Here is a 23734-nt window from a genome sequence, read left to right as displayed (position 1 = left end):
TAAAATTCCTGTAAGTCATGCATGTGCGAGAGGAGGATTTGACTGATATTTGACTGATGTTTAAATCATTAAAACTTTTTCAACGGTTCCGTCATATGAGTAACTCTTCATCAACACATTGTTTTAGCCAACGCACGAATCACGTATTTCCAATCTAAAGCTATGTAAAATTCCTGTAAGTCATGCACGTGCGAGAGTAGGATTTGACTGATATTTGACTGATGTTTAAATCATTAAAACGTTTTCAACGGTTCCGTCATATGAGTAACTCCTCATCAACACATTGTTTTAGCCAAGTTAAGATAATAAATCGCCCAGAAGTAAATTTTGAGGCTACAAATATGCCACGAAAAATATTTTCAGGCCCATATCGTTTGGTCAGAAATCCCTTTAGATGTTACGATGGTTCTTGTATGAGAGGACTATTTACTCTTTTGGCACAGGCTGATAGTTTGATAGATAAGTTTAATGCTCAAAATTTGTACGTAAGTCTGTAAAAAATTTTTTCTTTCAGCTTTCAATCCCAAATTTTTGCAGCCCTGTCTATAAGTACTAATGATTGATTCATAAATCAAATTAACTTCTCGGCTTTGACGTTATTTTCTCAGCCGATCGCTTGTGTTTGACTAAACCATCTGATGATAATATTTATTTACATTTCATATGTATTATTCTTCATTTTAAAAAAAAGATTTCTCGTGTAAGGACCTTTTTTAAAGGAATTTCAATATTTCCGTCCTCTGTGACTTCAGTTATTCTAACTGTAAGGAAAACTTGGTGGACCCATTCACTCCCAAAATTTAGTTAGTAATTCTCCTCGCTGTTTTTCATACAATTCTTTCATTGTTAGTTTGAAAACTTTGATATTGGATCAAGGAGTGATTCCCTAATTGATATTTATTCCTCTTCTCATGCATGACTCGTCTGCTTGATCATTATTTCCCCTATTTTGAAAGGAAAATTCTGTCTTGGTCACTCAGGGGTTAATAACGACAGAGTAATTTATAGTGAATGTCGAAAGTAATTCACGATAACATTGTTTCGGCTCAACTTCCCTCTGTAACTAGTCCAGGAAACTTGTGTCATTCTTAACCAATCAAAAGAAATGCTAAAACCCATAGCGACTTGGTCACTATCGTCATCAATCCGCTCTCTTTTAGACTGGACGACTGATATCATATATGTAAATAAAGTACAGATTCTCCATTTGACATAAGTTTTATCTTTATTGAACATGAACATGAGGTCTTGTTCTTGAAATTACCCAAGTTTTCTTGTGAGCCTGTAAATAGAAAGTAAAATCAGAGATTATTTTCAATTTTATTTTGGTTAGTTCTTCCAAACGTCTTTTTCCAAGTTATCCGTCATTTCATCTTAAATCTCTCTCGTCGCGGAATTTTGAGCTTAAATGTTTGGCTAATAATTGTTTAACATCACTCACCTCGCATAGAAATCGAAAAACGAACAAGATAACTGTTATAGTTTAAATCTATCAGTCGTTCAAAACAGTCAACAACAAGACAGGTCAATGTTTTTATTTTCTTTAGTTTACAAACGCACACTCTACAGCCACTCCTTCTCTCCCTTTTTTATCACGGAATACATATGAAGCGTAACGAAACCATTCAGATTACTACATACTTCTCCTTAAAGGGGTTGTAACATATATGTGCATGTCATTTTTCTTACTTTGAGCGGCCCTATTTATGAAACACCTCAATTGTTTTAACGTTGCACTTGTCCGGTATCTGTTTACACAAAAACGGAGGGATGTAGGGCGAGGTTGCCAAATTCATGAAATTTACTTTAACGCTTTGCAGGACATTGGGATCGTTGATGTCACCATCAAAGAAATAACCAGGGAGATTATTTAACTTCAATATGGATGGATTTGCTGTCCCTGCAAATAAACAAGGAGGAAAGAGATTGAAGTGAAATTGACTCTGTAGCTGTTATCATTTCCGAAAACATTGGTAGTATATTAACTTTCAGAATGAAGGGATACCTTGTTATTTTGTGGAGAAGCAAACAAAGCAATACATATATTTTGTGTATGCTTTTTGTCATCAGGCATCTGATAGAAACTGCTTTGACTTATTTAGGAGAGGTGCTTAAACAGTCATGGTATTTTAACATTGTTTTTATTGAATATGTTTTTTCAGTGTTTCTTAATGAATTGACAATCCCTGAAAATTGTTGATACATCGAACAAGTGAGCCTTAGTGTTGTTTACAGCCGATTCTTGGAGGACTGGGGTGCACAACCAAAATGTGTAGCAGTTTCTCCAGTCTAGGATCCAAGACTTTAACCTTACTTTATATAACATGATTCATATTCGACTCGTTTTTTATATCCCTTGAGTAAAATTTGTCCCTAAGATATTTCATATTGAGAGCGGAAATATAGACAGGGGATTCTGTTGTGAATATATGACTTGAATTAGTAATAGTAATACCCTATTTTTTTTGTAAAAATATTACTCATTCTCCGGGCTTCTTGACACTCTCAAAGATTTTGCACTTTTTTGGTTTCGTACCCGCGTACAACTCTTTATGATATGAATCTCCCCCTTCTCAGCTGATAACCTTTTCTTGTTCGTACTTCCACGTTTATCAATTTAAAGGGTTTTTAAAATACCCCGGAAACGTCAGGTCAGTCCTTTGGCAACAAACTTACTTGAGCAATTAGGCCGTAGAAGTTGTGTGCTTGACGATAAGCCGATTCCAAAAAAATTCCATTGGCCACTTGAACAGACGTACAGTAAAGGGGGGTTGAAAGTGAAGTCGAAGTCATTTTGGCACATCGCAGCGCAAAGATATTCTACACCAATCTTGTTGCACGCCAGAGCTCCGTTTTGAGGAGGATCGAACATGGGACACTCCTTTCCTGTTGACAACAAAAGAAAGAAAAAATATAAAATCATTGTAGCAAAGAAGACGCCGACTTTAAAATGTCGCCCTTCCAGTCCAGTAAGTAGAAATTTCATATTTTCTTAACCTTCTATTTTCGAATTGTAGACATAATTAATAGATGTAAAATATAGTAAAGATGTCGAATTTTAGATTTTTTGGTTAGTCAAGGTGTAACTCATACTTCGATAGCAGTCAGCATAATGCTGCACAAAAGCGGTTTTTCTCTCATATATTTTCAGTTACTGAATCTGTTGATCATGAATTCTAATGGCCTGGGTTTGAGTAAACCTAAAAGGGACTGCTGTCGGCAACGGTGATTGATGTTATGACATCGTTAGCAGAAACCATCATTAGAGTCAAGGGTTACTATTAGACTTCAGATAAGCCTCTCGTTGTCAGCTATTGTTACCGAGAACACCCTTATCGGGAATACTTTCACCTGGACAACGAAAGCACGCAATCAACTGTTACTTCCAAATTCTAACCTTTTCTTTTACTTAATTAGATCATCTTGAGAAATTGTTTATTCAAATGCAAGAGCTTCAGCTTACGTTTTAGAGTGATCCTGAAGCTACAAGTGGCTCTATTACCAGCGGAATCTCTCGCCGTACAAACAACTTCAGTTGTACTGGGAACAGGGAATAAGTCTCCACTTGGCCTGCTGCATATTATTTCGGGCTCCTCACCAGAATCGTCAGTTGCTTTAGGTCTAGACCAGTCAACGTGGGTCTCATGCTCTGTGATTTCTTTCATTGTGATGCACTTTGGGCAATACGTAAAAACCGGCGCTTGATGGTCTGAAACGATGATAAGAACAAAATATAACGTTTGTAATTAGCGATGAGTGGGAGTCAGCATTTCATATGATAGTTTTAGCCCCTCATCGACAGTTCTAGAACAACTCAAAACGTCTTAAATTAACGTCTTCAAAAGGTTCAACAACTACATAAATATTCTTGAAAAACAACTTTTTGTACAATAAGTTGTAATGCGCTTCTCCCATCTTCTTTATTCAAGATGACGAGATGGAGATCTCTTACCCATTGATGCTATCGTAAGTGAAGCGAGAATAGCATTCAAAATGAAATACTGGAAAATCATGGCGTAGAGAAGTCTCTAAGTGATACGATTGCGGTGAGATGCTCAAGCAAATTAACGCTTCAGGAAAAAGACAGTCGGGAAGCGATGTTAAAGGAACTATAGGATTGTGGGATTGTTTACGCAGCTGTCTTTGCCTGATTTGGTCACAGGTGCGATTTTTCCGTCGATCCTTCAATTTAGGGGAATAAAGTAAACTCAATCAATGGCAAGAAATGAATTAACTATATATCGATTACCAATTTCACGAAAGTAGACTGATATGTTTCAGATTATGCGTCATCCATTTTTGCAAAATAATGAACGCATAAAATTGATAGCAGCAAGGAATCGGACTGATGAGAAATGCCACTAAAATATTTCAAACTTCACGGAAGGGAAGTCAGCCACGTTGGCAGAATCTGAAAGTAGTTAATAACCCAATTATTTCATTTTTAAGGCCAAACCTCTCAGTTAAACACAGCTGTTATTGTTAACATGGATAAACGTTGGCTTAATCGTCTTTAAAGGCAACATTGAATACCTATAACTTTCCGAAAAATGATGCAGAAAAAACAAAAATATTTAACTCCGGTCTGTGTCAGAAAAAAAAATAACATAGCCCTTATGATAAGGAGGAAGGGTGTCTGGATATCTGTAGCTAAGACGTGTTACAATTTTAATTTGCTTTGTTTTGATTGTTTGTTTTTTTCTTACTATTCTTGTTTTAATGTTTTGATGTGGGTAAAATTCGCAAAGCCCTCTCACGTATCGATTGGGAAATCAGTGTCGTTATTTTTGCCCCTCTTCCTTTATTATCACGGGTCAAAGCGCTTCGCTGCCTCTTTATGAGGTAGAAAAAAAATCATCATCATTGGTCTGCGTCGGCAATTTCCCTGGAAGTGTCCTGTCGGGTCATCTACATCAGCAAATTCCCAGTTCGTCCTTGGCTCTTTGTTGAACAGGCCTCTTGGCCGATAAGACTGGGATGTTAGCTTTTGAACAGAGAAACCTGTTACAAGGGATCAGAACGAAGTGTTTTTTTTTTTACATGATAACCTAAAGTATACAGGCATTGTGATTGGTGCTCTGTTATTATCTATAGGAGGTCGCACGCATAGATGATGCTTTCTATTTAAAACAGTTGCCCCTTTATTCCTATTCAGGTCATTATTTATTTATTGAAGACATCTGACATCTATTACAGAACAGACGCATTTATCTATTCATAAAAAAAGCTCTTTATTTAAGAGAAAATTCTAAGAAAAGACTTCTTTAGCAATACATCAAATTTTCTAAACCTAAGTAAAGGATTCTTTAGCGTCCTTTGTAGCAGCCACCAGTTGGAGTGACAAGACTTAGCATGTTCTCACTAACTAAAGACATTGGACAGTCCGCTGAAACCAATTTTACTTTTGAACTGGTCTCCACTATGTAATCAAAGTCAAGCAGACACAGGTTGACAACAATAGCGCTTAGACAAAACTTCCTTAACACAACTGCGAAAACTCCTGTTGAAAACTATATAGATTATCGGATTAATGGCACCATTTAAGAACAGCATTAGAAGAGCAATGAAACGGAAATGTCGAGTTTCACTGTAAACCACATAGAAGTCAAGCGCGAAAGACAATTGAAGGGTTAGAATCGGCAAGGAACAGGCATAAAATGCGACTATTAGAGTTATTAACATCTTGAAAATCTCACGATTTCGCTTCTCTCTCAATGCGCGAGCTCTTTCACTAACGTTGTTGGGGAAGTTTCGACGCCAAAGCTTGAATCCGATGGCTGCGTACAAAACGAGCATAGCAAGAAGCGTCATGAAGAGAATTACGGCGAAACCTGCATAGAAAATTTTTATGACTTGATCCTTGAGACTACAGATTGTGATGCCCTCGTTGCTGATGAATTTTGCGAAATAAAATATCGGCAAAGCAAACAGAGCTGGTGCCAGCCATGTCAGAAAAATAATAAAGAAGCAGGTCTTCCGCGTGATAATTTCTCGTAGAGGAAAGAACACCACACAAAGACGATAAATTGCGATAGCCAGAATTGTCAGGTTTGCAGTTACCATGGTAATGACAGAAAGGAACATGTCTATCTTACAAAGAACTGTTCCAAAGTTTCCCTGTAGAATCCAGTGGCCGTTCAGCGCTAGATTATTGTACGCATGCGGGATATTTTGAATAGCAAAGAAAATATCCGCCACAGAAATATTTGCAATGAATAAGCTGTTGGCATTCCTCATGTGACTTCGTCTGAAGTTCTTTTTCAGAACGAGCACAACCATAGCGTTTTCAAGGAGAGATACCGCAAGAACAGACATGCAAAGTGTGGCTTTCGTTATTGCTTCGGTTCTTCTTTCATGAACAGGCGATGAATCACTAGCGTTTTCCATTTCCAAGAAATATTCGTTAAACGCCTTAGTTTTCCCGTCGAAACTAGGTCATGAAATGGGATTTGGTTAGGAGTGAAACGTGCAAGCGCATACAAACCCTTTTTGAGGGCGCCTGCGGCTGTCTAAATATTGATTTACATAACCGAAAAGTCACTCCTGCATTTTCACTTCATTTCCATAAGTTCTATCGCTCGAGGACAAAGACAGCCATTGTTTTTGAGTAAAAAGGAATTTTGAACCGAAGTGGTAGTCGCTCTAAAGTAAGATTTCCTTTTGTTTGGAGTTCAGTTTATTAAGAATCTGTCAGAAAAGACAATTACAGCAAGCTGAACAGGAAGAATCTTTACAAGGCCATTTTTAGGACGAATATAGCAAATTCACCGCATAAAGCGTATTTATCACTGAAAACGATAGACAATTGGGATTGGGAAGTTTTAAGGGATTGAAAGCTTTTGACTCAAGGACGTGATCCATTACAAGCTTTTCCGTTTGTTGAGTTCCCAAGTGTGACGTACTTTCGCGGTTAATTATTTTTTATATTTGTTTTATCATAATGTTGGCGCTATTATGAGCCAAGTTACAAAACCGAGAAGTAATATTGTTGTATAATATATTTTAGGTCACAGGAAGTTGACAGAATATTTCAATAAAACATGTTGTGATACTTTTAGAATGACTTTCGGCGGTATCGCTGGGATTCACGTTCAAGTTAACTTCAAAAGAGGATCTAGACAGTTGGAGCAAAGGCATAGATAGACAAATAAAACCGAAAAATCGTAGAACGAATTGAAAAGTCTTTGTGATAATGGTGTGGACTGCAGCTTGCATCAAACAAAACAGACGTTGGACGGGCTAACAACGGTACGTGCGTACACAATATAAGATAATCATTTACTCTTGAGGGCATAATAGCTGCATGCAGAATCCTAGAATTGAAAAAAAAACCATAAAAAAATGATGACGACAGTGTCCATACACTAGACAATGAAAGTTGATAGAAAAGAGGACTTAGCGGAAACTGCGACATTAAATAAAAAATCAGCTGCTGTTCAGAGCAGAATTCTGTCGCCGAGAATGTTTTTGGAAGGTTATTTTTAGCAAGCATTTCTAGCAAGACACGAGACACAGTATTACGACGAGTATTTATCTATGGTGATCCAAGATGTTATCTACAAGTGCTTTTTATTTTTATCTTCACCAAATTCTCCACCTTTTGTGTTCGTTATAATGTCTTGTGGAACAGTATTTAGAGAGAGTCCTGTCAGATAAACCTTTGCACTCACGGCACAATCATTTTGCCCTGTTGAACACGCACACATCAGTTAAGGTGAAACTCCACGTAAGATTGCATCAATTACACAGAAAAAGAAGATCAGTAGAGAGAAGCGCTATTATATATGCCCTTGCTCGTGAAAATGTGATAAAGCACGACACAGGAACAATTCTGCCTTTGAACGCAAGCAAAATCACTTAAGGTGAAAATCCATGCAAGATTGCATCTAAATACCCATAATGATTTATTACTGAACTCAAATTATTAAAACAAAACAGTAAATAGAAATTATCAGTATATTCTAACGTGAACTAAGTATTTGCTCAAAAGTTTAATTTACTTGAAAGTTTTATTTTAAATGGTCGAATTAGGTTTGTCAGCTGACCAGTGAAAAAACACTGTCTGCAATATTGCCTTTCACTGACAGGTGCTAAAAAATAGGAGGGGAGATAGATCAGCTATCAACAGCGGAAGTATTCGTCTTTATTCCCTCCAAAGAGTCCCTTTTTTTTTTAACCCAGATATCATGTAATATAACGACTTGCAGCCTCGCCCACGGAAGCTTTTTATAGAATCACTTCTTTCCGTCCTGTTGAAATGATCGATTTTGTCACTAAGATCAATGATAAAAGTTGACTGATAAAAAAGATGAAAATTACCGGAAAATAGCCCAGAGGCTCAAAACTCGTATTATTATGGTAGAACTGAGGTACTTGAATAAAATAAATTTTTGATAATCTTGATCATTTTTAACTCGTGAATTGCGCGCATGCGCAAGAGCGAGTTGTTGATACGATGTGGGGAATGGCACTCGCTCGCTCGCTCGCTCGCTCGATTGGTCGATTCCTGTAAACTTTTTTTCGATTTTAGGCTTTTGAGTGCATTTGATAGTTTTTGGCGAGCAATAAACGAACGAAATGGCGACCTTTGTTGCTAAGAATAGTGGTGGGGTGACAAAGAAGCCAATGATAATCTTAAAATAATTTTTTTTTCGTTTTAGTTTCAACAAGCGGCGCCAGCGACTGGCAGGCATGCAAGGATTCACACTGAAATAACAGAACAACCTTCGTTTTTCATAAAACGTAATTTACAATCCTTGAACTTGAAGACAATCCGAAGATTCATTGAAAATATCACTTACTGCGAAGGGCTCGGAGTTTACAGATGTTCAAAAGCTTTTTCTGTTACGGCGTGGGATTGAAGACAAAATCGATCATTACGTTTCGTATCGTGTGTTTTTCCTGTGTGAAACAACAGAAGATGCCGGCGACTAACGAAAGTTATCACGAAAATCTAATAACACCTAAACAAACAATTTTAGCTACCGATTTTCAGTGAATTTTTAAAGAACAATTTTCTTTTAAGATAATTTGAAGATTCAAAATACATATTACGTACTAAAATGCGAAAGTTATATACCACAAAATTGATAAATAGGCCTGAACTGAAATTCTATCTTGTTATTGATTATACGTTGCCTACCAGGTGACTAAAATCTACACAGGCGGAGATCCAAAATGACGGTGGCAGTCATGGCTTAGTTATATCACTCAAAACTCGTTCCCGTTTGTCTCATTTGATAAAGAGGGAATCGTTAATGTTTTCATTAAGAAAGTGTTGCCTTGATTTTCTAATATTTACAATAATAGACAGTAAATTTCACTTTTCACCCACATTTACTTTCAACCTTTTATTTTGAACCAGAAACAGAAATGATATACGTTTAAAACACATGACATCATCCACCCTCGTCAAATGCAATAGCATGATCATTTCAATTGTAATGCCTTCTTATCCAAACGTTGCTTTGCTTCTTTGCTACATTAGCGAACACTGAACTACTGCTCGTTCTCTAAATATGACAATCAACCACAACATTCCCTAAGCCAGCTAACCTTAAACATAATCCAAAAAATTATGTAAGCCATCTGTCAATTCACGCGTTTGCTCACAGAGCACTTTCAATATTGAATCATTTTTTCGTGGTATATGGACGTTTATCTATGACGTTGGCAGGTATGTCAACAACCTGAAGCTAGTTCTGAGCAAAACCATTAACAAGAGACATTAGACTTAGATGACTTAACAAATTATAACTTTTTCAGGTGGTCATGTGGCCAAGGGAAACACTTACTAAACTCATTTTAATTTAGGCGCTGACCGAAAGGAGCGCAGCTCCATAAGCGTAAATACAAGGAATAAGCGCTTTATTACAGGTGCCTCCGCTTTACTTAGGGGAGGGGGCACGGGAGAGTCTTGAAGTGAGACGCTAGATCATTTCCTATCTCATTTGACAGTAGCTTGGTTTTAAGCAATTTTAGGGTAATTCTGACAATTGATTTAGTCAAGCTTACAAAATTCGCAAAATTGACACTTAAGTTGGTCTGTCTCCGCTTTAATCAATTTTAATTTTCGAAAAACTATTATGGACAATATTTTTAATAGAGTTAAACTAAAGACAACTATAAATGTCTGTTTTTCTACTGACCAATGAATCGGAAATAACTTCAAACATTTCATTTTTGCTTGTCACTAACGACAAGATAGCCGTGGAACAATTAATTTCCGTACACTTTGTTTCGCACCTTTAAAGCTAGAATAGTGTTGCGTTTATTATGTTGTATTTACGTAGCGTTAGCTGTTATAAGCGCGAGTCTTCATATAGGGTATCATTGTTAACACAGGGCGCGTTCCTTTCGGTACTAAACTGCTTTTTTCCATTGAGTTGCCTCCTGTTGCTATACGATTGCAGTGTGATCGCTGAACTGGGCGATTTGCATGTAAATAAAACTTTAAATTCACGGCGAATATCAGAGTTAAATGTAGAGTAGATCACAGGATTTATTGCTCCATTACAAAGCATTAAGAAAGCTGAAATTATGCTGTAGTACGAACCAAGTTTTTTGTAGAAGTTGAAGTGAAGAGAAAGCTGATAAATCCAGAATGGAATAAAGGAAATGTAAAATACAAAAACTAAAGTCGCCAGTAACTTCAAAGCTTTATGTTTCTTGGCTGGTTTCTTTCCCTTAACGTCGTAAAGTTGAATCCCCGGTACTTTCCGAAGCCATATCTTTAACAGAATGGCAGAATAAAGAGCCAGTGTGACGACAAACCCGGCTGCTAATAGCACAGTTTGAAAAATAAACCAGCGGATAACTTTTTCACAGCTGAGGCAGGCAGTACATGTTACCTTTCCATCGGGATCTTCATTGTCTTTCTCAAGGTACGCAAAGGAAAATAATGGTGCACAATAAATACCGCTGACAAGCCAAGTAGATAAGATTATAAAATATGCCCGTTTCGTGGAAATTAATGCCTTCAATGGGAAAAATATCGCCAAAAACTTCTCCACGGCGGTAGCTAAAATGGTCAGATTCGAGGTCAGAATTAAGAGCGCTGAGAAGAACATATCAAGCTGGCAGAGATAATTTCCAGAACGGCCACGAATTTGCCATGCTCCGTCCAGTATCAAGTGAGTGTAGATTATTGGGATATTTTCTATCGAAAACAACAAGTCGGCTAGGGACAAGTTCATTATGAAAAGATGATGGACTCTTCTTCGCGACTTGCTCCCAATTCGTCTAAATACCCTGATGACGACTGCATTTCCAACCAGAGAGAGAAAAGCTGTAAGGTAATATGCGGACACTAGGAAAAACCTTCCAGTTGCAAGCCCTGTAATCTGTGAATCTTCATTTGGCTCAGACAATGCAGTGGAGCAATCGCTCAAATTTGTTGTGTTCTCGAGAATCATTTTGCATTGCACTATTTTAAACGACGCTTCTGCTCATAGGCGTCAGCTTTCAGATGTTTAAGCAAAGGACACGTACATGCCTAATTTAAGCGAACTTTTTAAAAAAAAGCCATTAACGTTAATTTCATCTCGAGAATCAATTGGTTGTCTTTTGGTTGCACAAAATTCGCTTTTTGCAACACTGGAATAATTTTTTGTGTCGCTCCCTAATTCAAATCATATTTCAGTTTTCATTGCATATGAATATTTTCATTACAAAATCGTTACTCACATTAAAACAAACAAACTGGCATCATTGGTAATGGCCACATTTCATTAAAACGTTTTCTAATGTTCACCACTACCTCCCAAGCTCTCGATCTCTCTCCGAGCAAACTACTCAAACTAAATAATTGAAAATTTAAACCAAAAAACCGTCATGGACATGTCAATTTATTTAACGAGCAAATGCCAGACCCGTTTTCAAATAAAGTGTAAGAGACCAGAATAACACCCGCAGAGAACTTTTTATTGTCGTTAGTATTTGTACGGAGATATCAATATCATCTTTTTGATCGCAGGTGACTGCCTTTTAGAACGAAAACGTAGACATTTTAAACGACTTCTGTTATCAATAGATGCAACTTGATAAGTCTGACATGTACAATCACGGGTCTTACTATGCAATAAACCATATCCGCGACTCTAGGAGGATTGTCACTACTCGTGCCTGATGAAATATTTAGATGGTGTGTAATAAATTTCTCAAGTAAGTTCAGTGTTTGTCATTTTTTTGTCTTCCATATCATATATTTTCGATCAGTCGTTGGTATTCAAACTTTTCTGGCTTACATTTAAAAATTTTAAAGATTGTAGTAGATAAACAGGCGTTTACATGCAGCAAACGAAAAAACGATTGAATAATTCTCGTTAAGTATGGAGTCCATTTGGCAATGTTTTGTAATGGCCCCACCTAAAATGGCTAAGACGTCCCTTGACGACTTCTCTTGACAGTTTAGGTGTGAAGTTACGATGATTTTTCATAAGGAAACGGAGACATTCTCATGGCAAATCTGGTAAGAAGTGTAAGGTGAATTTTGATAATCATAATGCTGAGAGTGACTCCTCGTCGACAGTTGTTGATGACAAGCCAAGTTCTTTGCCGATTCATATGTTTAATTGGTTTTCATAGAGAAGTTTTCTTGTTCATACACGTCAAAGTTCCAGCGTGAGTGAGGATTCCTCGCTCCCTCCTTCTGAATTTACAACTGAGTCGAGGATCTCAGTCCATCATTTCCATCATCTGTGCTTTTTTTCCTTGCAGCAGCCTCAGTTTCAATAGAGTAAGCAAGACTCCTAGAGCATTTGCAATGAGACAGAGCAGCCTTGATCCCATCACGAAAGCTCTCATTGAAAATGAGGTAAATAATTGGATTTATGGCACCGTTCGAGAAGTATAACAAAAATGCAATAAACCGGATGTGGTTTATTTTTAACAATTCGTAGAAACCAAGGACCAAAGACACATGTAAACTCAGAATTGGCAAGGAACAGATGTAAAACACGACAATCAAAGTAATGAGCATCTTAAAAATATCGCGATTTCTTTTCAATCTGCGCTCGCGATTTTTTTGACTTGCATTGCCAGGAAATTTTCGACCCGAAAGCTTGAAACCAATGGCTGTATACAACACCAGGATGGTGGCGAGAGTTGTGGCTAAAATTCCCGCCAAAACCATGTACCACGTTTTCAGAATCCTTCTATCTGTGAGATTACACGAGATGACACCGTTTCTAATTATTAAGTCACCGTAGTACAGTAAGGGTGAAGCGAAAAGCGTGGGTATTAACCATGTCACAAATATGATCATAAAACAGATTCTTCGGGTGATGATCTTCTTGAGCGGAACGTACACTGCAAACACTCGATCCACGGCAATGGCTAAGATAGTAAGATTTCCAGTAACTATAGTTATAAGAGAAAAGAACATATCGATCTTGCATAATGCAATTCCAACCCATCCTTGAAGATTCCATCGTTCTTTCAGTAAATAATTGTTATAAGCATGGGGTATGTTCTGTAAAGCGAACAGAACGTCGGCCACTGACATGTTTGCGATGAAAAAGGTATTAGCTGTTCTCATACGGTTTTGATGGTTCTTCTTAAGAATCACTAGCACCAACATGTTTTCAATTAAGGACATGACGAGAACAAACATGCAAATTGTTGCCTTTGTGAGTCTGAACTCAAAGCTTTCTCCCTGAGAGCCTCCAGTTGAGGAGTTAGTGCTGTTTTCCATTCCGATGTAAGAGTCAAAATGAAATATTTCGTTCCTACCGTTCAGATCTGCATTTCTTGTTTAATTTTCGGAACAAAGTTGTAGATGTTGTCTTTACGAGGTTTGTCGTCTTTGAAATTAAAATCGCTTACCAACAATTTTAAAAACTGCATACATCAACTTTGGCGTCAAATGGAACACCAAAGCAAATATCGATTCTGATGTTAATGTCATGTTAATTTTTGAATAAATTCAAATAAATTGCTTATCATGTGGGAGGATTGTGCTGATAGCTAGTAAAAGATGACCTCAAAAGTCTTACAATGATAAACGTTTCGATAAAAAGTTTTATTTGTAGTGAGTACAACAGCCACTCCAGAAAAGAAATGAGGTCTACGGGCACTAAACACTTTAGATATGATTTTGTTTGCGAAAACGCTACAGTCGCCAAGGTGGCACATTCTTAAATTAATTTTTATTATTTGGGAAATATATTGTTTCAGCTGTCATAAGTACACCAGCAATATTCTGAGGCAACACATAATTCATTAGTCTTAATGAAAAATATTGAAATGACCAATTTTATGTGCTCAGTAAAAAAACAAAGGTATAGTCACAGGACATTAATAAAAAAAAAGATGGAAAACTTAAAGATGAAGAGGCAATATTAAGTACTAAAGGAAGGTGGCTTAAAAGGACAAAAAATAGGAACGGATAAGCAATTTTTAATGGCAGTTTTGATCCCTAAATTAGCTCATTTTAAGTTTTTCTAGAATATTGCAAAATTCCAAGACAAAACTTCACCAATATAAAATGGGCCCTTTCGTAGTTCCATGTTTGCAGATACTTTCTCATAAAGGTGCAACAATGAAAATTATTGATAAAAAAATAGTAATCATTTATATTGATGTCGAGGTAATTTACTTTTTATTCTTCTTACTAATGCAAAACCGAGGCAAGGGAAAATATGAGCGGAAGCCTGCTTAATCTAAGTCTGTCTCCACAAAAACTACATCATTGTGATCTCCTTTTCCTGATAGTCAATTACCGCACATTTTAATTGGCGTATTCCATAATTCAACAAGAGAGAAAATTAGTATGTAGTTGCAAACAAATTTATATTTGTATGTTTCAGCCTCTCTAAGCTCTCTAAAGGCAAAATAATAGTCTTTTTAAAGCAACGCTTAGACATAAACGAAAATGCAAAGTCAGTTATTTCGTTTGAAAAGCACCGTTTGAACGAAATTGAACTGGCTATTTCTAGGCCCGAAGATCGACAGTTTGACACCTCATGTCAAACTGCCAAAGTAAACAATCTGGTCAAAAGCTTGTCTACATTAGATTTTGCAATTTGTTTGATTGATAATGTTTTTAAGGAAATTGGTGGATGTCTCAGATGAATATGCACGACAAACTGTACTGTAAATATGAATTATTTTTAAAGATTTTACAGGACAGTTACAAGATACTTCCTATTGTCAAATTCGTAGATAAAATTATTTTATGCTTCAATTTCTGACCAAATTTAATCTGGTAAAGTATTTTACATGTCATCACGCCGTGGGAATAGAATGCGTCGTAAGTGTACTTAAAGCATCAGTCATCCACGTAGCTTTGTTGTTATCGGCAGAGCGGAGACCGACTGTTTGGAGAAGCTATGGAGCGCTACTTCTGTATGCCTAGAAAGTTTTATACACCCTAGAGGTTCTAGGAGAGATTGCTGTAAGTTTTTGTCAATGGCGACTGAACCCTTCGCCGTGGGCTTAGCTCAGTCCGTGATAGATTGTGTTGCTTAGAAGTCACTCTGCTGTAACGATTACCATATGAAGTAAAGTTACATAGATAAATGGCCATATAAGATACCTTTACAACGTATTTTTCCGTAGGTGAAATATACCCTAACAATGGTCCAGTATAAGTCCAACATCGTTGGACTTTGATGCACCAACGAGAATTTAAGGTGGCAGGATTTAACAATGTTATGCTAAGTGTACCCGATTCAAAAGGAATTTGTCTCACCGCGCAAAGCGAAAAGGGACTTGCTTGGAGATCACTTTATACTTCCAGTGGTGTGCATGTAATGCCAGACATAGGGTCAGCAGAAACAATATGAAACCTACGACGTTATGTAGAGGTCATGAACAAGTTTCTCATTTCCATTACAGTTTCTACGATACGACTGTTATGGACACTCCCAAGAGGCTACTAAGTTCCATACTCCTGATCTGATCTTCATGTGTAAACCTTTCGCTGATGCTGAAACGAAAGGCAAAAATAATAACACTAAAACTAAAAGCCAGTGATACCGTGATTGCAAAGGCAAGAGATACATGCCTGCTTTGAACACTCTGTTTCATAAAATGATAGAAGGAGAGTAAAAAAACAAGAGAAAAATTCAAGCAGCTTGTAGACTGCAACTACTATAAAATATTCTGATTTCTAAGGAAAGAGGTCATTAGGGGTGTTGCTATTCTCCAGGGTAAAATGCTGTACATAGCTCATCGCAGCTAGTTACCCTCAAATACTTGTAACATTTCCCAGACATATCAACCCATAAGTACTCCTTGGTGCAGACAATCAACACTGGAGTCAAGACTTTCCCTAAGATACGAAATCTGATATTTAATCCCGATTACATTGCACTATCCTATAAGACACCCAGTCGCCATTGACAATAACAATGAAATATCATACTTTACCTCCATATGAGACTGTTCCATCAGTTTTCGTAGCAATGTAATTGCTTTCGGGCAGATCAGACTTGAGCCTTTCAGGAACTGAAATAGCAGGTACGAAATCCCTAGAAGACGATTCCCGTTTCCATTTCTCAGGCAAAATGCAACTCCAAGTAACGCCATCCCTACTGACTGCGTGACATCGACTATCTGTTCCCAAGCCAAAAATCCTTTTGTACGATCCACGAACAGTCATCCCAAAAATCATTTTCACTCGCGGATCTAGCCCTATGGGTAAAAAGATGCCAGTCTTTGCTTCATAGCGGCATTGAAATAAAATACATTGGACAACTTTAACGAGAAAGCATTACTTATACATACCAATCCATTGAACACCATCATTTGAAAAGTAACAGGAAGGTTTCAAATCACTATAGAAGAGGACGACAATAAAGTAAAGATTACAAACCGCAAAAATTACGAAATCAGTGGATTACTAACGCCGATCACTTACAATGCTTATGTTTTTTTAGGTGAACATTCCTCTGTTTTAGCGGTTAATTGTTGACTCGTCGTTATTCGTCTCTACCGCCAGGGGCAGTACGAGAGCGCTATCCTTTTTAACTGTAATTTTACGAAGATCTTATATAATTTTAACTACTAAGCAAGAAATCATGCTCTCTTGCAAGTAATTTAATGACCTTTTCTTCTCTTGGCAGAGGTATACTTCGTCAAACAATGGATTCAACAGAAATCCTCTCTGAGCATCTAACAAGATATAGAAAAATATTCTTTAAGATCTACCAAACATAATTTTACAAATCTAACAACTCACTACTTTCTTTCAAATATTCGAATTCGTTACTACCATATCTATTACTGACAAAATTGAAATCTTTAAGTTAGCTTCGCATATTATCCCCTGAAAATTTAAATAATTGATTTTTGAGGTTAAATCGAGGTCCAAATTCTCTCGTTGTCCGCCATATTTAATTACCTTCTCTCACTGTAAAGTTAAGCGTTACGGACTCTATTGAGCCCACGAACAACTTGGCAGCATTACTTGCCATGCGTTGTTCATACAGAATGAAGCTTGGTACAGACAGGAAGTATTTTCCAACAGAAAGCACACGTTTAGGATCAATTTGGACCGTGATGTTAATTTGCTTTGATGACCCGGGCTGAATTTCTCCAATCTAACAAACATAAAAAATTACAAAAGTAGGATTGAGTTAAAAATGTCATTTGCATTTAATTGTCTTATGGCGTCTGCGCGCCTCGCTTGAATAACAATTCATGACGATACCATTAACCTAGAGAAAGATAACTGAAAACTATTGGCGAAGCTGTTAGCCGTAAGAAACCACTATTGGCTTTGATTAAATAAGCATTGTATAGGCTTTCCTTATGCAATAAAGTCGTGTGAGGCAAATGCCCCGAGCTGAATTGAACATCTGCCGAAAGTTAACGACTCTTCTTCTTTTCACTGAGACGGTCATGACTTAAGTCTCAGAACTTCAGTCAATTGGCTTTTTAAAAGACACTGCGTGCTAGAAAAGACGTTGTCTCGAAAACGCTTTCAGTTGGCCCTAAGCTTTCGAACTTTTTTATAATCAACGGACAATTGAGAGGTTACCTCCTTGGCATGCAACAAAACTACGAATCGAACAGCAGGAAATGAAGCCTAAGGTAAATGAGCCTTACGTATTTTTTTCATGAGCTCACCTTAAAATTATACTCTCCAGGGTAAGGACTAGACACATTTGTCAAAGGCACGTGATTCAGCATACTCGCGTAGTAAGGAAGAGTCCAAACCAATATTGTATTAAAGGCAGTGTCACGCGACCACAAGTCGTGCGATAAAATTACTGTAAAAGTTACTGAATCACTATAAAAGGATGTAAGCACAGAAATTAATAACTCATGATGAAGAAAACTTAATAAGATGTTGGTTGCAGGAAAACAATGTAATCTGTGAGCAAAAAATTATTTCAGTTCTCACTCACTTTTGAAACAAATTGTTGACATCGTATGTTGATACGGTCTGGTGTACTGTAGGTCTCCTTGCTGCAAAAAGAAAATTAATGCTTAATTTCACGGTTTAAAGACTTTACAAATAAACCTTAAACTTTAAACTCCTGGGATCTTTTTCCCCTAATTCTCGGTCAACAGCAATTTATGGCTGCCGATTTTACTCCTTCTTCCTTTCTTTGCACCCGTTTTTTTTGCCGCGCTTCTCGCAAGGCCTTGAGCTGGGACTTATGGCCTGCAGGTGCGGCCCTTTATGCACCATCAACCCCAGCTTTTACACGGGAATGCTTTCTTTTTTCAATTCTTTTCAATGAAATCGCGCGCGGAGCCGTATGGGTCATGTGAAAATCCTCGTGAACACCCACCTCTCACCAGGACCTCCACAACACGAGAGTCACTCCCAGCGACGTTTGACGCATTACAAGCATAGAGTCCTGCATCGGACTGTTTGATCGAGGAGAGCTCAAGACTTGTATCATTATGGACCAGTTTACTGTCTTTGTACCAGCGGACTGCTGGTGTAGGATAGCCGCGCGCAGAGCATCGAAGTGTCAAGGAATCTCCTGTGAAAACTTCAAATAGAAAACTGGAGCCGTTGATGATGGTTGGTGGTTCTAAGAAACGAATGAAATTTTATGTCGGAATAACTTGTCAATGGATTCCTTCTTCAAGGGCTGCAAAAGCATTATTACAGCGCACGTATTCTCATCCTCTGGGAAAAGAGCACAAAACCCCTCTAAGATTATAATATTCTTATATTATATAGTATATATTCTCCTTTCCGTCGCTTCATAATTATCCTCACGATGCAATGAGCTACTTGATAATTAACAATTTGTTCATACGTCAGCGTGCGTTCATCGAGATATGAAGCACGCGGGAAGTTTGGAGAGCACGAAAGATGAGTAAGAGTTGCTCGAGGCGTAGCCGAGAGCAACTCTAGCTTCTTGAGTGGCATGACTTTCAACAAGTATTTTCATCGAAAAATAATTGGACACAACTATGAACTGCAATGTTACCGTCAAAACTCCTCATAAGTCTGTCGTCAACCAACCTTTAACTAAAACTGTACCAAGCGATAGGCCGGTGTTTGATTTTCGGCTTAGCACACAGCTAAAATCCAGTATTTCTTCCATCTGAAAATAAATATTCTGTTAGATCATGATGGACGGCATTTAAAATACATAAAATAGTCTCGAGCTAAAAAATTTGGTCCAGCAAAATGGGCGTCTGACCACTGGCCTTTGCAACGTGCTGATCACGCACTTTCACTTTCAGTAACATTTATTCCGCGAGGAAACATTTGTTTAAAATGTATCGCTGGTGGGAGTAAATAAATCTATTCAACGCCACATGATCACCAATCAATGCAACCAATCATGATTAAACGAGGAGTAAGGAAAACTGCAGATCAGAAATGGTAGAATCTGTTTCCCGCTCGTCGCCCCTCCAGACAATTCAAAAAGGAAGTCACCTTTAGAACAATAGTACCCTCGGGCATTTTCATTTCCGACAAATTTAATGTCTATGGAAAGATTTGGATTATCCACAACAGTACCCCACAAAATCAAAGCAGAAGCCTGTCCTTTTTAGCTTCATTTATCACCTAGTTCAACCTGGATGTTCTTGATGACTCCAATTGCTTTTTTTTTTTTTATTTCCCTTACATGTTAGCAGGGTCATATTGTATTAAGCTATAATTACCTTAATTTCATAGGTACCACCAGAATTGGGAGCAGTAAATGGCTGAGAGAAATGTTTTTCCTGACAGTCCAGCTGCGCTTTTCCAAAGGACGCAAGACAGATGCTTTTGTTGAAGAGATTCAGATACACTTGTCGTACGCAGGACGGACAATAGAACGAAGGTGTAAGACAATATTTATAATAACCTGTGAAAATTAATATTAGTATTATCAGGTTTTGACTGCAAAGTTTCAATCGAGTTTAAATGCGAGCTCAAGCTTGTTACTAAAGGAAAAAAATTCTTCGCTATTTTAGCACAAACCAAAGAGCATTTTTTCGCTTGCGAAAACTCTTTTAATGTCGTTTTCACCTGCCAGTAGGATCCTTTTTCCGTCATTATACTCTCTTCAGCCTGTATCGTCAGAACTCTGCAGTCATGCACGTACAAAACGCATTTTTTTGTATACACACTGTCCCCTCTATGTTATTGATAAATAGTTTGTGTTTTTAACTGAATATATCAAGATCTAATATGAAAGCGTATGGGAAATTTGGAGAGCATTAAACAAGCCGACAGCGTCTTGGACAACTTTAACCCTTCTCTTGCGTTTCCCAAACTTCTCAGGTGCATCAACAAGGTTAGAAATGAACTTATTCAAAGATTTGAAAGTCTTGAAAACCTGATGACCCTCTTATGCCAGATTGATGGGAAAAAAAACCGACGTACCTTTAATTGTAATCAACTCTCCGCGCTGTGCTTGAAGAAAAGTTGTACCTGTTAATGCAAATTCCTTATCGCACGTCCCTGTGAACGAAGGAGTAGTCACCATGCATTAATCTCAGATAAATCCTATATGCATTAAGGATTTCATTGAAAAAAATCTTTTATCCTTTCGTATTTTGTGGCGAGTATCTTTTGCAAGATTGAACCAAACCTAAACAATGGATCTTTTTGTATTTTTTCGATGTCTTTTTGAGTCTGGATATTAAGCCAAAAATAATTTCAACTTTTAATCAGTTTATTAGCCCAAATGACAGCCTCTCCTTTAATAAAGTACTTCGTTAAGAGAAATCTTCAATTCTACTTTAGCACAGTGGCCAAATCAGTTACGAATGCACATCTATTGTTCCGATAAATAAAAATGTACCGATCTCGCTGTGAAACTCTATAAATTATGTTTTTTTCCAGATGGCATTTTGAATTGTCTCATCTGCTCCGCTAATGAAAAGTCAATAAACAGACACAGGAACATTTTGCACGTATTCAAGCTTATGCTAGGAAAAGAGACTTGGAATAAGAGACGTGACGCAAAAGAGTCGTGGAATATGAAAATTCGTTTTCCTTTGACAAAAATAGGCAGTTTCCTTAGGCAGCTCTGTATAGTAAAACTATGAAAGCATTAAGATGCGATTTCTAATCATTTTTAAATTCATTCAAACGGCAATCTAACCGCTTACCTTGTACTACGAACAGCAGAATGACCTTGAAAAACAAAGGCAGTCTTAAAATTGTCTCAGACCGCATTGTACCTCAGACTAGAGACCTTACAATAGGGAAAATTGGTTTTTCTTTTCCTTACATGCTCTTGACGCAACTTCAAACAGAGACCGGTTCACTTCCAGTCTTGTTTTCACTGTTGGAAAAATGTAACATCAATCATTGCGCATTATGAATTAACAGTAAAACACCCGGCCAGTGAAACACAAACACAGATGCGCATTTAACGAATTTTAATGAAATTTTCTTTGTAAACGATGATGATACAGAACAATAAGATTCTATCTTAGTTCGTGTTTTTCTTCTCTACACAAGAAGGCTACTGTTTCATGCAGGCTCGTTAAGGAACAAACTGATTTCGAATCTGAACTCGACCGGTTACAACAAAAAAACCGCTGTATTTTCAACTAAAAAAAAACCTTTTTTCGTTCATTTTTAAAAATAACTCATGTTTACTTTGTTCTACAATTGCTCTGTCAACTTCATCTTTGTCGGCCTTTTGTTTACGCGGTTTTCTTTTAATCATAAATGACTTCTTACTTGACAAGCTTAAAATTGATTGGACAATTTTAATAACGTCATAAAAACGTCATGAATTAAGCCTGGAAAATAAGAAATAGTATAAAGTACGACATATCGTTCGAACCGTGATGAAAGTAATATGTATCACGAAAAACAATGGGTATCAGGTATTTCTAACGTATTGTTAAAATATCCCGAGTAACGCCAAGTTTAACAGAATTATTTTCGAGCGGAAGCCAAAAGTATCAAAGAGAAACAACAAGATAAAAATAATTTAAATTTTCAAATTGTCCCTTTTTAAATATCCATGCATGGAAGGGTTAAAAACACAGAAGGGTCTTGCTATCCTGTATGGAGATATACTGAAAAATTTGTAGAAAAAAAAAAAAAAAACAGAATAAGTACTCACTAAAGATTTTCATTAAGATAAGAAATATCGTAGACGTAATGTGTAAAACACATTAAATTGATGTGTCGGTCAGGCTGAAAGTGAAAAGTGTTTCCTTTCTAGTTTCACACTCGGAGTTTGCAGGTGCAGATGCTTTAAAATTGAGAGAGTTTGTAAGCCAATGAGAAAAATTCTCCAAAATTTTGGTATTAAAAATAGTTCTTTTATTTGCTCTAAATACATAAATTTAAGCACAGGTATTATAACATTGTAATAATTACAAAAATAAATAGAACGAAGCCTTCTTTTTCTCAAAAATAAGTATTCATATAAATACACTACGTTTTTTAAATTTGTAAAATCGACATGCGCAGTACTACGCATCATAAGTCTCTTGGTTACTGTTTTTTTTTCTGATGCATTTAACCTTCTCAAAGTTTTCGCTCATTTTATTTCGCCTCATCATTCCTGTTTAGAAAAGTAGTCCAGACTCGGTCTTGTGGGCTTAAATAAACTTTTTCATATCTATCATAACTCAAAAATATCAAAGCTTGATTTGTCTTCTACAATTTTCGTATTAAATGATCATGTTTGACCATTCGCGTCTTGGTCACATATTGTTGTACTGCGTTTCAAGCAGTTCGATGGTATCCATATAATTTAATATGAGAAAATCTTGTGTTCTGTGTTATACTACCTAAGCGGGCAACATGGGCCCATCTACCCGCTCGGGATTGCCCGCTTTGATCCCGTGCAAGAAAAAAACCGCGTAGAGCAAACTTACAGAAGCAGATCAGTTCTTGACCGAAACCATGTCATACAATAATTGTGGTCACCAGCTGGTTCCTGTGATCACTGATCTAAATATGTTGACAAATTATAACTGGAAATATTTCTAAACTGTTTGAGAATGTATCATAAATGAAGTGTTTCTAGAAGAGAATTGATTGTTTGTGTTTTAAACGAGTCCCAGTTGGCCTGATCTTGCATTTTCTGTTCGAGAGAAAACCCTAAGCAAATTGCCATCAGATGTTCTTACCAAATGGCATTATAACATAGCTAGTAAATTTGTCTGATCAAATTCAATTGCGCGAGCGTGCTTCATATTCCTATTGTGCACGCTCATGAGGTCTGCAAACAAATCCCTCGAGAAAAATTTTCCTTCGGGTTGAAAATGTTATAAAACAATTGGTACATACGTCAGCTGCGTGTTCATCGAGATATGAAGCATTTGGGAAGTTTGGAGAGCACTCAAGAAATTTACC

General features: G+C 37.1%; 5 protein-coding genes and 1 long non-coding RNA gene across 7 annotated transcripts; 1 reads left to right on the top strand and 5 right to left on the bottom strand.

Annotated features, from left to right (window-relative positions):
* Positions 1–1206: 1206 nt before the first annotated feature.
* On the bottom strand, positions 1207–4112 carry LOC149034944 (sushi, von Willebrand factor type A, EGF and pentraxin domain-containing protein 1-like). Of its 2 annotated transcripts, XM_089190970.1 has the most exons (5): positions 3953–4112; positions 3464–3709; positions 2677–2886; positions 1690–1900; positions 1207–1282 (listed from the first exon to the last, which is right to left on the bottom strand). In XM_089190970.1, the coding sequence occupies exons 1-4, from the start codon at positions 4011–4013 to the stop codon at positions 1701–1703; spliced, it is 717 nt and encodes a 238-aa protein (XP_089047096.1). In that variant the 5' UTR covers positions 4014–4112; the 3' UTR covers positions 1207–1282; positions 1690–1700. The 2 variants fall into 2 exon arrangements, with proteins under 2 accessions (XP_089047096.1, XP_089047095.1); XM_089190969.1 differs by lacking the exon at positions 1207–1282 and having other exon boundaries at positions 1510–1900.
* Positions 4113–5123: 1011 nt separating this feature from the next.
* Positions 5124–6492, bottom strand: LOC113673193 (growth hormone secretagogue receptor type 1). Its single transcript, XM_027189564.2, has one exon. The coding sequence runs from the start codon at positions 6385–6387 to the stop codon at positions 5434–5436; it is 954 nt and encodes a 317-aa protein (XP_027045365.2). The 5' UTR covers positions 6388–6492; the 3' UTR covers positions 5124–5433.
* A 560-nt stretch (positions 6493–7052) lies between these two features.
* Positions 7053–20647, top strand: LOC149034943 (uncharacterized). The gene is made up of 2 exons (XR_016182656.1): positions 7053–7248; positions 20096–20647. It is a non-coding gene; the product is annotated as an uncharacterized LOC149034943 (long non-coding RNA).
* Positions 10040–11763, bottom strand: LOC113673190 (neuropeptide Y receptor type 2-like). The gene has a single exon (XM_027189562.2). The coding sequence runs from the start codon at positions 11412–11414 to the stop codon at positions 10302–10304; it is 1113 nt and encodes a 370-aa protein (XP_027045363.2). The 5' UTR covers positions 11415–11763; the 3' UTR covers positions 10040–10301.
* On the bottom strand, positions 11902–13859 carry LOC113673189 (substance-P receptor). Its single transcript, XM_027189561.2, has one exon. The coding sequence runs from the start codon at positions 13691–13693 to the stop codon at positions 12656–12658; it is 1038 nt and encodes a 345-aa protein (XP_027045362.2). The 5' UTR covers positions 13694–13859; the 3' UTR covers positions 11902–12655.
* LOC113673191 (uncharacterized) lies at positions 15185–22448 on the bottom strand. The gene is made up of 12 exons (XM_027189563.2): positions 21520–22448; positions 20789–20866; positions 20083–20267; positions 19433–19514; positions 18744–18992; positions 18354–18414; positions 18073–18235; positions 17345–17543; positions 17049–17115; positions 16729–16778; positions 16372–16635; positions 15185–15928 (listed from the first exon to the last, which is right to left on the bottom strand). Exons 1-12 carry the CDS (start codon positions 21584–21586, stop codon positions 15855–15857), a joined length of 1539 nt encoding a protein of 512 aa, XP_027045364.2. The 5' UTR covers positions 21587–22448; the 3' UTR covers positions 15185–15854.
* Positions 22449–23734: the final 1286 nt, after the last annotated feature.

The sequence above is a fragment of the Pocillopora damicornis genome, chromosome 13, assembly GCF_964200805.1.
Source record: "Pocillopora damicornis chromosome 13, jaPocDami1.2, whole genome shotgun sequence".
Classification (NCBI taxonomy): Eukaryota; Metazoa; Cnidaria; class Anthozoa; order Scleractinia; family Pocilloporidae; genus Pocillopora; species Pocillopora damicornis.
This window is presented reverse-complemented; position numbering and strand designations above follow the sequence as displayed.